The sequence below is a fragment of the Neltuma alba genome, unplaced genomic scaffold (assembly GCF_004799145.2).
Source record: "Neltuma alba isolate B1F8T4 unplaced genomic scaffold, ASM479914v2 tig00012206_pilon, whole genome shotgun sequence".
Classification (NCBI taxonomy): Eukaryota; Viridiplantae; Streptophyta; class Magnoliopsida; order Fabales; family Fabaceae; genus Neltuma; species Neltuma alba.
In genome coordinates this window covers 1-17736 of record NW_021636742.1, presented here as the reverse complement: position 1 = coordinate 17736, position 17736 = coordinate 1, and the positions used below count along the sequence as shown (strand labels likewise).

Genomic DNA, 17736 nt, shown 5'->3' with positions numbered 1-17736 from the left:
CTGATGTCCAAAGAGTGGGGAGACCACGAGAACAACGTTGTTTGTCGTTGTACTCCTTTGTTTTTTTTTTTCAGGAAAAAAAAAGTTTAAACTTACTAGGGCCAAGATATGCCTCCAGGCTCAGAAAACACTTACAGAAATACTTACAAATCGCCACCAACAAGGTCCTCACATCAACAACGGGATTTGAACTCATGACCTTGTGAGTTATGAGCCGACTCCTTACTAATTGGACCATTTCTTATGGGTTACTCCTTTGGTTTTTATTACTCTCGCGGTGCTATATATAAACTTCAAATAAGCGAATTATGTTTAATAAATTAATAGTTAAAATTAGTTAAAACTAATAAATAGGTTAAAAATATCTTCTTTTTTTAAAATTTGTCCTTATTTATTAAGAGAGCAAATGAGAGACAATAAATTAAAAAATAATAATAAAAAAGAATATATGGGAATAATATTAATGAGAGAGAGAATACTAATTATAGTCAACTAAGGGCAAAACATGAGATAAAGTAATAAATATCCAAACAAACTCAAAAATAAAACTTATATTTTGGATTAGACCTATTTTTGAAAATGAAACCCATATATAGGACTAGAGGGAGTATTTATTAATTATAGTAGGAAATTTTGGTTCTTTTTATTTGCTATTTATACATTTTTAGTGCTTCATATCTAATTTTGTTCCTATTGATTATAATAAAAATTAATTAACTCAGATAGTGGTTTTTTTTTTAATATCCATCTCAATAATAAGGATAAAAGTGAAATATTTTATTTATTTATTTATTTTTGGTATGTGAAAAACTCATATAAGTGACAAATAAAAAAGAGTCAAGTGGCATCACATAAAGATGTTAATTATAAAAATAAAATATTTCATCTATTTAATTTTTTTTGGTTATGTGAGAAACTCATACAAATAACAAATAATAAAAAGTAAGAATAGCGTGACATAAAGATGTTAACTGTAATTAAGGATGATGAATTTTTAACATACTATTCCTTCAGTCCTAAATATAAGACTCATTTTATAGTGTAATTTACACTATAAAAAGTGTCTTATATTTAGGATTGGAAGAATACAAAAGAACCTAAGTCCCCAAGCGAATTTTTTAAAGAAGTTGAATGGACAGAAATTTAAATTTAAACTATAAAATATTAAAACACTTTTCTTAAATTTGTATGTCTCCATTATTATGAATGTTTTAAGTAAACACAAGAGGGAGTAATACAACAACCCGCGAAACCTCACATGTTTGCTATTCATTTATGTTTTTATTATAAGTTTTAAATAATTAAGTCATGGATAACGAATCATTGATAAAAATTAATTAAAAGTGATGAATAGGTTAAAAATATAACTTTGTTTCCTAATATGCTTTTATAATAAATAAGAAAATAAATGAAAGAGAATGTGTGCAGAAATATCATAAGAGAGAATATGATAAAAAAGGGGAGAATAAATAATTAAAGGTGAAATAAAAAAAGTGTTAAATGTTAAGACAAATCTCAAATTGAAACTTATAAAATAGATCACATCTCTTCTTAAATTTAAAACTTATAAATATGATTAGAAGGGAGTATTGTTCATGGAGAAGTTGAAAAACCCAAAACCTTACAAGTCCCTTTTTTTTCTAGCTAAAAGTAAAAACAAAAACCAGTTTTTTAAAGGCAGGTTACCCAACGTGGGACCCATAGTATTCTCCCTCTAAATAATAAAGAAATAAAGTTTAATTTTGCCCTGAAAATATTCGTTCAGAAGTTGTGGGCATTTGAAAATTTTTTTAAGAACAATATTATCTCAAGAGTGTGAAAAACATAGCAACGTCATCCAACCAGTTTTAAAATGTTAATTTTGACGGTTAAACTTAACTGATGTCTTAGGTGGCACACTACTATGTTCCACCTGGTCGATTCCTTTCCTCTCTCTTCTGACGAACTGCCGTCGATCCCCTCTAATATTCTTCTCACACCCACACCATGCTTCCCTCCTCAGGCTTACCTACCAATCTCTCTCGCCCTTCTCACTTTTGATTGCTTAGAAGGAATGGCCAACGATGAACAGTAGAGGATCAGGATCTTCCATTTCGGCCGCGAGTGAAGGCATCAAATTTCTCTGCTTCTATTACTTTGTGAGAAACTCACAACATCCTGAAACTCCATGTTTTTGCCCATTATTGAGAAATAAGAGCGGAGTTATCAGAAGTTCAAAACTTTAACATCATCAAATACGTAATCTCAGAATTTTTTATGAGACTGGTTTCAAAGAGCCATAGGCATTAGATTAGCTGCTAATGATAACATGCTTGTAATTCTTTTCCTGCCAAGACTCAAAGGATGAAATATGGGAAACAATCAGCTCGGTGAACAGCTATATCTAATGAACAAGGAAAGGAAATCAAACTGATTTTATATGCAGGGAATGGTTGATCTGTTTCAAATCTATTTTAATTTTTTTGTTTAAAAGCAGCCCCTTAACATCTCCCACCTCCCACCACAGTTACTGCCTTCCACTTCCATGCTTTCCATTTCAAATATATTTTCAGGATTAATAGTTGCGGGGACAACATGTTATAGTACTCTCAGCATAGGCTAGTTGCTAAGCAGCCCAAGTGTTAAACACAGGTCTTAAACAAAACTCTTCTTTTCATCATAGTCCACGTCTTCCCTTTCATGTTGGTTTCATTTAAGAAACCGAGCCTACCGGTGGGGAGGGGAGAGCCAGTGGTGGAGGGGTGAGAGAGATTGATAGCTAAGCCTGAGGAGGGAAGCATGGCGTGGGTATGAAAAGATTCAAGAGTGAGAGACAACCCGCGGTGGTTCATCAGAAGAGGGGGGGAACACAAGGGATTGGGTGGAACTACTGCCACTGAAATTTAACAATAAAAATAAACACTTCAAACTGGGGGCAACGTTGCTATATTTTTTATATTTTCAGAGTAACACTGTTGCCAAAGGAACTTTCAAATACATATACAAGCTCTCTGATTTTTAATATAAGATTTAGTTAACTAATTTAAGAAGATTAAAAAAATTAATTAAGTTAGTTATTTGTTATAAATATATGTTGTCTTTCCTAAAATATCCTTACTAATTATGTATATCAACCAGAATTACCATTTGATGAAATATTTAACATGTATAACTATTAAAAGGACTATTTTAGAAAAAATAAATAAATATGAAAGACAAAGTGAATTAGGATCTTATATTTAGGACCAAATTAAAAGTTAAACAAATTATTATAATAAAGAACAGAGTTAGTAGCTCTTAAGCGAATATTTTCAGGATAAAATTGGACCTTATCTCAATAATAAATTCTCCCCCTAATTAAGCTAAGCACTTGGTAAAGAAGGGTGAGAACAATTGAAATGGCACGATGATGGTATTCATGATGCATCATATAATATAATACTAATTAATTTTGAGAAATTTTAATTTTTATAAGTTAAACTACATGTAAATCAAATTTATAGATATTAAATATTTTAAAATCTATTAATAGTGAATGAAATTTAAAGAACCTACTTATACTTAATTTTTTAATGTGGACCTGACGGTAATTTTTCCTTTATTTAATGCCCAAATCGATGGGATACTCTTGTGGCCACGTTGCGCCTCTCATTGTGGGCTGGCATTACCTACTTGCCAAGCAAATTAAAGTCAGCATCCTGGGGACCTTCTTAGAGCTATTGACCCGACGATTTCGATGGTGGCTTTTGTAATTCTCTGTACATAATTGTTTAATATATTCTCTTTTCACTCCAAAAAAAAAAAAAGTTAGCATCCATACAAAGACGACAAAAACAGATTTTTTTTTTTTCGTTCGAAAAGAAACTATCTACACGCTTCAATAAAGGTAGCATGTTCTTCTAATCCTCTCAAGCTGTTTATCTTTGTATGCATGTCTTAATTTTAAGCTAAAATATACATTTAACCTTTTGTATTTATCTCCAGTTTCAGTTTAGTCATTTAAATTAAAAAAAAGTGTATTTTTAGTTTTTTAATTTTAATACTGTTAATCTAATTTGACGAAAGATATATGTTGACTCGGTAACTTAAAAGGTGTGTAAGTAAATGCTAACAAAGTAAAGCATGCTCTAAATTTTAATTCTTTAATATAATTATTTTCATGTAAAGCTTATTTGAATTTGTTGAGTCAACTTTTTCGTTAAATGAGATTTTCGGCATCAAGATTAAGAAACTAAAAATATACTTTTTAAAATTAAGATACTAAAATAAAATTTGGTATAAACTTATAGTACAAACGTATCTTTTAGCCTTCAATTCCTATGATACCTTAAATTTAAAGATTTCTTGAATATAGTTTACACGGTGTCTCAAAAATACTTATATATTATTATATTATATATCAATTTGTAAGTTAAGCAAATTAGTTTGAACAAAAATAATAAATATAATATTTTAAAATAATTTAGTAATTTTTTAAATTTTTTAAATTAGTTAATTAATTCTTATAGTAATTATAATAGGATTTAGCATTTTTTGCTTATGAACTTGCACAAACTAAACGAGTACACTTCAAAACTGACGCGCGCGCATCCCTTTCAATCCAACGGCAGACTGTCAAGCTCGCAGTAATTAACCAGAGAACTTAGGTACGAAAAAATCAAAATCAAATGACTGTTCTAAAACCTATTGAAAACAAACTCATATTTTCGCGTGCATTACAAAAACATTGATGGAAGAAAAGATAATATAACTACACTGACATATGGCCTTTATTAATTAGGTAAAAAAAAAAAAGCACGAATTTAAGGTACTGATGCCATCATCTTGTAATGGATTTTGCATGTATCTAACTAAAGCCTGGGAGATATAAGAACCTGTAATGGGCTTTTCATTACGACCGTGAATTCTTGGACCTCAGACAAATCAACATTATCATTTGCAGCCTTCCACTCGAAATTCCAAATCAGATTGGCCACAAAATACTCCAAATGAAGCATTGCCAGATTATACCCAGGACACATCCTTCTTCCTACCCCAAATGGCATCATCTTTATCTCTTTCTTCCCTGTAATATCAAACGCTTCACTTCCCTTCCCTTCACTGTTCAAGAACCTCTCAGGCTTGAACGCCATTGGATCTTCCCACACCTTTGGGTCCCATCCCATCTCTGCAACCATGAAATTCACAGTCCCATTCTTGGGCACCAAGTAATCATTCAAAACCACGTCTTCTGAAACTGCGTGTGGCAGCACAAAGTGCCCAGGTGGATGACGCCTTAGTCCCTCCAAGATCACAGCTTTCAGATATGACATTTTGCTCAGATCTTCTTCTTTCACTTCCTGGTCGTCCCTCTCGCCCATGACCTCTCTTATTTCATCCACAAGCCTCTGTTGAATATGAGGGTACTTCACCAAATTTGCCAGAATCCATTGTAAAGCTGTCGCTGTTGTATCTGTGCCTCCATCAAGAAACTCTGAACATGCCGAAACCATTTCAGATTCCTCAAGCTTTCGCTTCTCCTCAGAAAACTCCAAATCCAACAAGGTGTCCACATAACACACTGTGATTTCACCTTCCTTGTTGTTACTGTCCTCGTTCGATTTGCTTAACCTCTCTTCCTTGGCTTTCTTCCTCGCTCTTATCAGTGGAATTATCACATTTTCCCTGTCCGTGACCATTTGCAGAAGTTCCTCCCAACGTTTGCGGAAAAATATTCGAGTCACTGCTCTTGGCAGGAAATTTAGTGTATTCATCTTAGTGAAGCTCAAAAGCAAACGACGCAGAACATATTCGATATCTTTGATTTGCTTGTCTTCTAACCTCTCACCGAAGCACATGAAAACCAGCAAGCAGAACATAGCATACTGGATATGGTCAATCACTTTAATGGGTTTGCTTGATTCTGAGACAGACCTGAGGCGACTGAGAAGCACGTCCAAAACCCATTTACGCGCACCCGAGAAGGACCTGATCCGGGTCGGATGAGCAATCTCGGATGTGAAGTTGCGACGGAGCACTCGCCATGTTGGGACCATAGAAAGCGGAGCTGATGTTATACTGGTTACTGTTGATGATTTTAGCGGCGGGAAGGGCCTTGGGGCGGTCGGAGAAGACGGCGCCCTTTTGAACGAGGGCTTGGTGGGCGAGAGATCGATCAGCAATGAATACAGCAGGACTAGAACCAATAGGCAGAGTGACCATGGAGCCATACTTGGCGTGAAGACTTCGAAGAATGGGTTCGAGTTCTGAGAATGATTTTCCAGAAAAACGAAGGAACCGATGAAAGGGATACGAAGAGGACCAGGAGGGAGGGGAGGGGAGGGGGAAGGAAGGAGAAGGTTGAAGAAAGCTCTGAGAAGAAGGCAGAGAGAGATAGAGACGAGGACGACGAACCAAACCTCCATGATGATTTTGAGTGAGAAAAGCTTATGAGAATTAGGAGAACGAGCGGATATATTTCGGAGGGAGAGGTGTGGATGAAGATAAAAAGATGAGGATTCAGGAAAATGAGGTTGAGATGTGTGTGGTGGTGGGTGTTGCAAGGAAGAACGCAACGATACGTGTAAACGACAAAACTTGTGGCTTCATACAGTTCCGTAAATATCTCAAACTTGCTCAACTTTTCTTTTCATTCCAATCTCCAGAATAGGATAGGTTAGAGAGTTAGAGCAAAAATTTTCAAACAAGAGGATCACTATTATCCCCTTCAACGCATGCAATGTTATATTGTTATGGATCAAAAAGTCAACTTATCAACTAATTAAAATACTACATCCTTTTAATTTGTTTAACTTTCAATTGATTCTAAATAAAATTTCAATTCATCTTCACTCTGTTTGGGTAGCGATTGAGGGCCCAAAAGTAACTTATTTTCATGATAAACCGATTTAGAAAGTTAAAGACTGTTTGGAAAAGTTTATGGGCCATCGGACTTTGAGACAAAAAACTGGATTTAAACGCACTTAACATTAAGTTGATTTGAGGTAACTTACTCATGTGAAAATTGTGCTTAGGATAGTTGGAATTGTCATATTTTTATTTTTCTCTCACTCCTCCCTCATTATTCTGTCATTATTTCATCCAAACCACTCCGCCTCATATGCTGAAACTTATTCATTGTATTATGTAAATTTATTTTTTAATCACTTATCATTATTTAATAAAACTTATACTCATTTGGGTGATTTTACAAATTAAACTTATTAATTTAAATTCATTGAATTATGTAAAGTCCTTTCTTTATTATTTTTCATTATCTAATAAAATTCATACCCATATTGATACTTATATAAACTAAACTTACTCTTATTTAATCATAATCTAAACAACTTTTTATCCAATTTAATTTTTACAAACTAACTTTTATAAAATCTAATCTAAACACAGTTCACATAATCTAATTTAATTTTTACTCAATCTAACTTTTTTAAAAGTCAAATTGACAATAAGCTACTTTTCCAATTGCTAATCCAAAAGGATCCATTGTCTATCATATTTATCCATTTTTTTCAAAATAGTCTTTGTAATAGTTGCATATATTAAATATTTTATCAATTAACACTTGATAAGCAAGAGTATTTTAGAAAAAACAACACCTATTTATTACAAACAACTAACTTAACTAATTTTTTTAATCTACTCAAATTAGTTAACTATCTTATATCAAAGACGGGAGATAATAGTATATGTGTGTGTATATCTGGCGTATTGGTTAATGTAACTATGTAAGGGCCGGATAACGTAAAGTTAAAATATGTATTCGAATTTTTAAAAAAAATAAAAACAGTAAGACAGTGATGAAAATATATATATTTACCGAATGAAAATATGTTTGTCCTTGTTTAATTTGATGTGACTTTTTAACTTGGTGTGTGTATGATCTCTGCCTTTGCCTTATGCCTTCAAGGCCAGTTATGGCATGCTTAAGGGACACCTATCAATCATAGATATGAAGCATGCTGACAAATGGAAACGTAGTAGTATTGGTTGAGGAAGAGGAAATCAAGAATATCAATGATAATTAAAGATTTCGAAATTTTAATTTTTTTTATAGAAAATGATATTTAGTTGGAATTTTTTTTTTGAGTTAATCAGTCTTCATTTTCTATATTTTGAATACTTATTTTTCTCATTCTCAATATTCATTTTGGAATAGTAAATATGTGTGTGTATATACTCCTCTGGTCTTATTTACAAGTCACTTCCAACATATTTAATATAGACTAAAAAAACCTTAAATTTGTTAACTCTCATTTAAAATTTAACAACTTTCTAATTTTATCCCTATTTAATATATATTATATCTTATTAGAACAAAGTCAACACAATATTAAATAAAGAATAAAATTATATATTCATATAAAAATTTTCTCCCTTTCTCACAAAAAAATTAGGGAAAATGACAGATAAAGAAGGCTGAAATAATAAAATGCCAGAATGGGAAGCTAAGCAAATGTATTACCAGATAGGGAAGTGTTGCCTGATTTGGGATTATGCAAATGTTGCACAATTACAAAACAGCCCCTGTCAGTCAGCGTTTGAAAGCGGAGAGAGAGAAGGCGCGCGCGAACACTCCTGCACTGACCGTCGTGCTTCCCGGTTTCTCGCTTCCACCATCCCCATTGTTGCCCTAAAAACGCCGGCAAGCTGGACAGTTGAGGACCCCGAAATAGTGTGTGCGTAAGAGAGCAGAGGAGTTGGAAGTGGAAGGGCGTGCTGTTCGAAGGGCGAACGTGGTCGCGTCTGACTGATTGTGTGGAAAGACGAAGGTTGGCGCACGGTGATTCACCATTGCAGTTAACAAGCATCAACAGCATTTCAGTGAGGTAAGTTCAGGCATTTAAGTTTCGTGCTGTGGTCGACGTTTCTGGGTGAGTCTGGGAATCAATGATAGGGCAATATTTAGATATGACGCGATGAAGTTTGTGAATGACAGGAATGGCGATTAAGGGTTTATGCTGAGTCGCTATGGCAAGCTATTCTGTTTTTAATAACGTAGTTGAGAACTGGAAAAATGGGTTTTGAAATCAGTAGGAAAATTGTCTGATTGACTGGAAAAATTGATATGAACAACTGGAAATGACAATAACATACTGGTAAATGACTATGATCGAACCTAAAATGACCATATTCATAGTAATGACCTTACTGTCTGAATGAGTGGAAAGATTATATGAATAAACTGGAAATGACAATACCAAACTGGTAAATGACTATGAAGGAACTTGAAATGACCATATTCATAGTAATGACCTTACTGTCAGACTGTAATGGCCATGTTGGTAATGACAATGAATTAAGTGGGAATGACCATATTCATATTAATGACCTAACTGTTAGTCTGTAATGGGCATATTGGTAATGACAATAAGTTAACTGGAAACGACCATATTCATACCGGCATCCTTACTGTCACTCTGTAATGGCCATATTGTAAATGACAATGAATTAATTGGAAATGACCATATTCATAGTACTGACCTAACTGTTAGTCTATAATGGGCATATTGGTAATGACAATAAATTAACTGGAAACGACCATATTCATACCAGCATCCTTACTGTCACTCTGTAATGGCCATATTGTAAATGACAATGAATTAATTGGAAATGACCATAACGAATCTGGAAAGAACTAGATGTGTAGTAAATGTATTAAAATTATGATTTAATGATGGTACCTTGATGACTTTGCAGAACTATACGAGATGGTGTTGGAAGAAGGGGAAGGGTCCACAAGCAAAGGAGTCCACAGTGGGCTTGTGTTGTTCAGAAGGGAGTATATGGCTAAACGAGGTGAGAAGTGTAAAAACGCAAGAGAAGAAAAAATTGAAGTGGGGAAGGCATGGAGGGCCCTGAGTGAAGAAGAGAAAGATAGGTATAATGAGAGGGCAAGGAAAACGAAGCCACAGAAAGGTGAGAAGAAGAAGTATGATGTTCCCTTGTACACCCGGTGCTCATTGCCCGGATTTCTATCATTGGCTGAATATGTGAAGAAGAACAGGCGGTTGAGGCAGAAAGTTCAGAGGATGGGATTTGGGAACTTGCTTAATGTGAATGTGAAGCAACTTCCACGTGATCTACTTGTGTCATTGTTGAGATGCTATGACCCACCAACGCATTTTTTGACCATTAGAGGGCAAGGGCAGGCAATTGAGGCAAAAGATGCGCATGAGTTTCTAGGTGTACCTGACAGTGGGGAGGAAGTGAAATCTGATGTTAGTGAGGATGACCCGGAATACAAGAGGTTGAAGGACACTTATTGGAAGGTTCCATTTACCCAGATACTGAAGAGGATATTATCTGGGGAAGAAAGCGACAATTTTGAGTTCCTATTTATGCTTTATACAGTTGGAGCTTTTCTATGTCCTGGGTCAAGCACAACTGTACATATACGTTTGTTGAAAGTGATGCGTCACACGATGAATGGGTTTTGGAAATATGATTGGTCAACGTACATAATCAAGAACCTGTGGAAGGAAATGGGAGACTTTGTGAAGATGACAAAGAAGAAGAAGAAAGGAACCTGCAATGTTGGAGGGTGTCTTTATTTGCTGCTGGTAAGTCAATATTTTTCTTATGGTTCACTATATTTTTGTCTTTTGTTATTGTTGCAGAAGTGTGACCTATCTTTATTTGGTTTTGCAGCTGTATTTTGTTGAGCGTTTCCCGCTGGGATTGTCTGTTGACCGGGGTTCAACAAGCGCCATTGAATATTGGACCGAGGAGAAGATAAAGGAGAGGGTGGAGAAAGAGAGAGGCAGCAGCATGGGAATATTGCATGGAAGCAGTGGCAGCGAGGTATACTCAGCAGGACATGAGGACAGTTCAATTTTGCAGTCTTTAGATCCGGTATGTGGGAACTTAGAAAATATACGTGACCTGAGTTTAAGTCAGTCTATTAGCAAGGTTGATACTTGAGATGACAAGACTTTATTTAGAAATGACCAGTGAGATACTGGCATTTGATAACAGTGAACAATTTTTTTGATATCTTCATTTACTGTGTATGCAGGCATTGAAGGAGTTGAGGGCTCGTTTTGTGAAGAAGCTTGAAGAAAGCCAGAGGACGTTAATGAAGGCTCTTGATGATGAGCTACTCAAATTGCAGATTGGATTGAACGCCAAAGTTAAGGGGATGGGGAATGAGAATGCCACTGCTAAAGAAGGGGTTGAAACAGTTGGTGATGCAGCTGGTAACGATGCTGAAGAAGCTGATGATGTTGACCGAGTGGTGGAGGAGATTGCAAGAGAGGTTGCAGCGGGAAGTGCAGATGAGGAACTTGATGAGGATGAAACCAGCAAAGGAGATGATGAGAAGGATGAGGATGAGGAACAACATGACCTTCATGACAGGGAAGTCAGTGATGATTACATGGTTGAGGAGGTGGAAGAAGAGGGTGACCGTGATGGTCATGGAGGTGATGACGACGACGACGAGGATGAGGAGGAAGATGACCATGATGACAGGGAAGGAGGTCATGTGGTTGATGAGGAGGAAGATGACCATGATGACATGGAAGTCAGTCATGATTATGTGGTTGAGGAGGCCGAAGATGATGATAAGGAGGTTCGGGATTCAGATGATGAGGGGGAGGAAGCTACACATGTACTGACAATGACCCCTACCAATGTTCCTTTGCTGTTGGATCGAGAATGGGTGAGCAGTGACAGTGGGGAGGAAGGAGGGCCTGAAAAATCGATTGACCTTCGGAGGTCAACAAGGGCAAAGAGTTCCACAATTAAATCTCCGTGGATAGAATTCAAGGCAGCTCCGAGGACGAAGAGGCCAAAGGAGGAAAGTGACATCTTTTTCACTTTAATATCCCGTAGACCCAAGGGAGAGGAAGAGGGGAATATGTAAGTATATCCGTAGCTAGTGTTTTGTTTTTAAATGACACAGTGTGCCCTGAAAATGACAGCAATAGGATTGAAAATGACAATAACATACATGGGAATGACAAGTATTGATGTCCCCAACACCATACTTTCTGTCACTGACATCTGACAATGTTTGCAGGACTGTCATCAAAATGTTTGATGAAGATATAGACCGACAACAGCTGTTTTCCCTGGGTGGAGTGAACAGAGTAAATAACAGGGTATTTAAGAATGCTCTGTCCCTGCACCCACGATTATGTTTGATAATGTTTGGTGAGATTATTGTACCAGAATGACGTTTTCACTTGTGTTCTGTAGGTGCTTAATTTGGTGTGCAAGGCAGTGATGGAGGACATGAAGGCAGAGTTGGGGCCAGGGAAGAGGCACATTTTCGATGTTGATTTCATGGTGAGGTTGCATAATTCCAAATGCAAATACCAATGACAGCAATTGAATTGGAAATGACTTGTTCTCTGTTAATGGATTAACAATTTCATGTCATGCAGAACATGATGGCACATGATCCAACCTGGAAAGCCCAAAATATAAGAAGCTCTTTCTTCCTGAGTTCGTTGGCTACAACTTAGCTGAATGTGATTTCATAATTGGTCCTGCTCTTGTTGGCCAACACTGGTTTTGCGTTGCCATTCAGCCTAGCACATTGGATTTCCACGTAATAGACTCCATGAGGAACCATTTCGGAACCAAGGACAGAAAGCAGAAGAAGAAGGTTGTCATCAAAGACCCAGTGGAAATGGCTGTGGATGATTGTGTAAGAAAAACTCATTATCTTTACCCTAGTTTTGAACTTGGAAAATCATAAACTTTCTATGTTGGTCCTGAATGTTGTTGCAGAGGAAGAGGCTCAATATTATACTGGACTTGGCTCAAGCCAGGATTGGTTGGGAAAAGCCAATGTCTCCCATGATATTTGCAGCAGTTCCCCAGCAGAATAACTGTCAGTTTTGTCAAATTCGATTTCTGTGGGGTAAATGCACATGTCAGATGTGTTAACTAACTGTGCTGATATTGTTGCGTCCACAGGAGGGATTGTGGGGGGACCATGCATGTATGATGGCTGAGAAGATGGGAACCTGGTGTGACCCTTACCTACACAGAGGAAGAAGTTGCTGGCTTTCGTCGTGTGACCTGACATGGTGGTTGGTCAATCATGAACAGAATGAAAAACGTGACGAGGCATTGGCCCTTATTCGACGACCACAACCAACCAAGAGCACAAAGTCCAGAAAAGGCGTCGGTCTTAGGTGTCTCGATGTTAGGTCATAATTCACTTGTCCTCTGTTAGATTGCTGTATGTAATGTGCATTGTAGGCTGACCAAAAATTTACTGTATTGTTATGTTAACAAAGATTGGTGTCCATAAATGTATGATAGTTGAGAACCATGATGCCAATTTATTCCCCAGTGACATGAATGAATCTGGTTTTAACCACACAAAAACATGCTGACAACAACCCCATTGGACATGTGCTATTGGTTTTCATTTTTTTGTTCAGGTCACTAAATTTTACTTCAATATACCTGTTGTGGTATCCAACAAAAATGACCAGAACAATTAAAAAGATACAAGTGAAGCGAATTGACAGCGATAATGACAAGGATCACCTGGTCTGATTTTACAACATCAGTTCACACCTGTCACTTATGCTGATAGCATCACTGCCAATGACCAGAACAAATTTAAAATGACACGAAGTGAAGCGATATGACAGCGATAATGACAAGTCACCTGTCTATTTTACAACATCAGTTCAGCACGGCTGTCAGCTTATGCTGATAGCATCACTGCCAATGACCAGAACAAATTTAAAAATGACCGAAGTGAGCGAATATGACAGCGATAATGACAAGGATCACCTGGTCTGATTTACAACATCAGTTCACACGGCTGTCAGCTTATGCTGATAGCATCACTGCCAATGACCAGAACAAATTTAAAAATGACACGAAGTGAGCGAATATGACAGCGATAATGACAAGGATCACCTGCTGATTTTACAACATCAGTTCAGCACGGCTGTCAGCTTATGCTGATAGCATCACTGCCAATGACCAGAACAAATTTAAAAATGACACGAGTGAAGCGAATATGACAGCGATAATGACAAGGATCACCTGGTCTGATTTTACAACATCAGTTCACACGCTGTCAGCTTATGCTGTAGCATCACTGCCAATGACCAGAACAAATTTAAAATGACAAGTGAAGCGAATATGAGCGATAATGACAAGGATCACCTGGTCTGATTTTACAACATCAGTTCAGCACGGCTGTCAGCTTATGCTGATAGCATCACTGCCAGACCAGAACAAATTTAAAAATGACACGAAGTGAAGCGAATATGACAGCGATAATGACAAGGATCACCTGGTCTGATTTTACAACATCAGTTCAGCACGGCTGTCAGCTTATGCTGATAGCATCACTGCCAATGACCAGAACAAATTTAAAATGACAACAAGTAATGCGCCATTAACAAAAGCTAACATCCCCATAACAGTAACTTCCTTTCATGTATTCAACAAGTGGACATTAAGATACTAGCCACACTTAATGCTCCGTTATCACTGAAATAACTATCAGCTTACTTACAAAAAAATGTCTCCACCTAGCTCCTAACTACAACCCCAGTCCCAAAAAGTTGACAAGGGCGGAGCATACAACTATGTACACCAAAAAATGACCCATCCCCACTGTACTCGAAACTTCATGATGGGTTAGGATTTCTGCAATTCCTCCTTGTGTGTCCAGGCTGGTGGCATCTTCCACAGTGGTATATCCGTTTGTTCTGGAACTGTGATTCATCCCTGTTTACTTTTGGCCTTCCTGGTGGTCGGGATGTCATGGGAGGTAGCAAGAAAACTTGCTCACTGACATTTTCTATCTATAGTAGTCATTTGGGTGAGGCATGTCTGTTGTTACCACAGGAATCATACTGCGAGCATAGATCTTTTCTTGTGATGACTTTTTATAGCAATTATCAATATAATCATAAACATTGCCGTGCACAATCTTGATGGCAGCACAAGCATGGGAACAAGGGATCCCCGTCATTTGCCAAGATCTGCAACTGCATTGGTGTAGTCCAAGATCAACCCGATGGTCTCCACGTGATTTGTCACCTTCACTCTTCCCCCACCATAATTTTCAGCATACATATGGTCAGACCCAGCCACCATATCCAGCACCTTACTCTCTATATTTGGACCAACGCAATTCTTCCATTTGGTCATACCCACATAGGAGGCATGCAGCTTTCTTGCAACTTTCTCGGTGCTCATAGATCAATTGGGGTACAGTATGCTTTCTCTCATTCACCATCCATGCATTGAATGATTCTGCTATATTGGTTGTAATATTGTCCCATCTTTTATATGGGAACCTACTTTTAGCCCACCTATCTACATCCCCATGATGAATAAGCCAATCAAATAGCCTTGGAGAAAAGGATCTCATGTCATCCATTGCTGCCTCAAATTTCTCATCCGTCCTTGCGTATGCAATTTTATCCAATAAATATAGTGCATCCTCCTTTGATCGGCCATTTGTCCTTGTTTGCCCCTTATTCATTTTCATAACTTCTGAACTAAAATTCTCCTTGATGTGTCTATAACAAAAGGCATGCCTTTGACCCCCAAAGATTGATGCCACTCCTCCGATGATAGCATTGTGTCGATCTGATACAATCGTTACTTCCACAGAACCCAGGATTTTTTTTATCATATAGAAAAACCACGTCCAGTCATCTAGTGTTTCTCCCTTCACAATTGCAATTGCAAATGGCAGCAGCTCGTTATCTGCATCATAAGCTGAAGCTGACAACATTGTCCCCTTGTATGGTCCGCTTAAGTGAGTTCCATCAACATACATAATATGCCTCGCGCCACCCAGAAACCCTCAATGCATGCCCCGTAAGCAATGAAAACACGCTCAAACCGGTTCCCAATAGCAGTCCATTCAGCCACTGATTTTTCATCTGTTTCCTTTATCCTTTCGCATAGCCATGGTATGAGCATGTATGATTGTTCGGCCTGCCATATATGTCTTCCAGTGACTTCTCTCTTGCTCTATAAGCCTGTTTATATGTTAGATCAATCCCATACTCTCGTTTCAACCTCTTCCTTATCTCAGAAGTGCGCTTGTCTGCATGATCCCTCATCTCATCAATTATTATTGATGAGTTCAAACTAGCTCTTCCACTATGCATCACGTCCAAGCTATCTTGGGACATGCCAGCCGTTTATAAATGTCGTCACTCGTAGCACATCACAACTCTCCCCACATGATTTGCACATAGCTTCCATGGACAACCCTCAACTTTACACCTTATCGACATGATTCCTTGCTATTCCTCATATACTTGGCCACAAACTTGTTTGCAAGTGCAAACTTGTATACAGACACCCGAAATACATCTGCACTAGGAAAACGTTGGCCCACTCCTGTTAAAAGTCCCCTCCATTCCGCATGAACCATCTCACTACCATCCGTATCTTCAGCTCCGATAGATTTATCCACATTAGGGGGCCCACTTATTTCATCATTGTCACATTCACGAGCATTTTCTTCACTGAGCCAGCCATAATCACAACACAAACTAATGGGAGACGCATCCAGTTCAGTTTGCTGTGACATGCCCATGAATCTCTCTTTTCTGCATTCATAATGACAAGACTCGTTAACACAAATGACAAGAAAAATTCATAAATGACAACAAATAGTTAGGACAAACTCCACTTACATTTCTACATTGTCCCTTGGTTGGGGACCCACTTGTCTTTTTTCGGCGACATACACATGACCGCTGTTCCCATTGTATTGAAAGAGGTTATACATTTCAGCATTGTCATGAAGGTCAATCAATGTCTTCTCATCAAAGGCCACTGTGTACTTAATGTCATAATTTCTTCCATCGCCACCAATCCACTCAGATATCATTAGCCTCAATTCATCAAGTGTCAGCCCATCCTTAATGCTTCTTAACCTCACGCCACCTCCATTATATCTCACTTCACCTTCACCATTTGTCACAAATTTCCCCCCCACATGAAAATAACAGAACAGCTCCTTCCCACAAGATGACCCAGCTGCAAAATTCATTTATCTTCATTACCTGCACTGATAACATAACAAAGTCGAATGATATATAGACTTAATACCATCATCATCAACTTACACGACCAACTTAGGGTTTGACACATTCATGCTTATAATTTGCAACAAAACAATCATTTCTTTCCTGTCCACACTAATGCTTCGTTTTCCTCAGAATCAATCCACTCCATTATTCGAATCTCCCTCCAACATTGTCCATTTATCTGACACTAATCACTCTAACCCACTTGTGACGCCATCAAACCCCTCTCCCTCAGTGTTTTTTCCTTCCCCTGCATTCACCCTCTGATCACCGTCCTTCCCCCCACACTTTCTATATACCCACGCCGTCTCCATGCTTCGCCACCCTCTCCACCTCAAAACCATCCCCCATCGACGACATTGCCATCCAACGGAAGAGGAAAATCAACCGGGCGCATAAAGGAGAGGGACAAAGACACAGGCGAACAATAGTCACTGGATACTAACCTCGCTTCCGTCGTTCAGTTGTTGCTTCGCGCGTTCATGCTCCCACGTTCGTGGTCCCTCCCAACTTTTTCCTCCAGCTCCCGCCACAACTTCCACACTTCCACCGGTCACTTTTTCGGTTTGCATATGAGGGGCTGTTTTGTAATTGTGCAACATTTGCATAATCCCAAATCAGGCAACACTTCCCTATCTGGTAATACATTTGCTTAGCTTCCCATTCTGGCATTTTATTATTTCAGCCTTCTTTATCTGTCATTTTCCCAAAAAATTAC

The 17736-nt window shown here is 37.7% G+C and overlaps 1 protein-coding gene and 1 pseudogene across 1 annotated transcript; one reads left to right on the top strand and one right to left on the bottom strand.

Moving 5' to 3' along the window:
- Positions 1–4608: 4608 nt before the first annotated feature.
- On the bottom strand, positions 4609–6488 carry LOC114724941 (cytochrome P450 89A2-like; annotated as a pseudogene).
- Positions 6489–9615: 3127 nt separating this feature from the next.
- LOC114724943 (uncharacterized) lies at positions 9616–11842 on the top strand. The gene is made up of 4 exons (XM_028911412.1): positions 9616–10538; positions 10627–10779; positions 10994–11399; positions 11535–11842. Exons 1-4 carry the CDS (start codon positions 9687–9689, stop codon positions 11840–11842), a joined length of 1719 nt encoding a protein of 572 aa, XP_028767245.1. The 5' UTR covers positions 9616–9686.
- The last annotated feature ends 5894 nt before the right edge of the window (positions 11843–17736 follow it).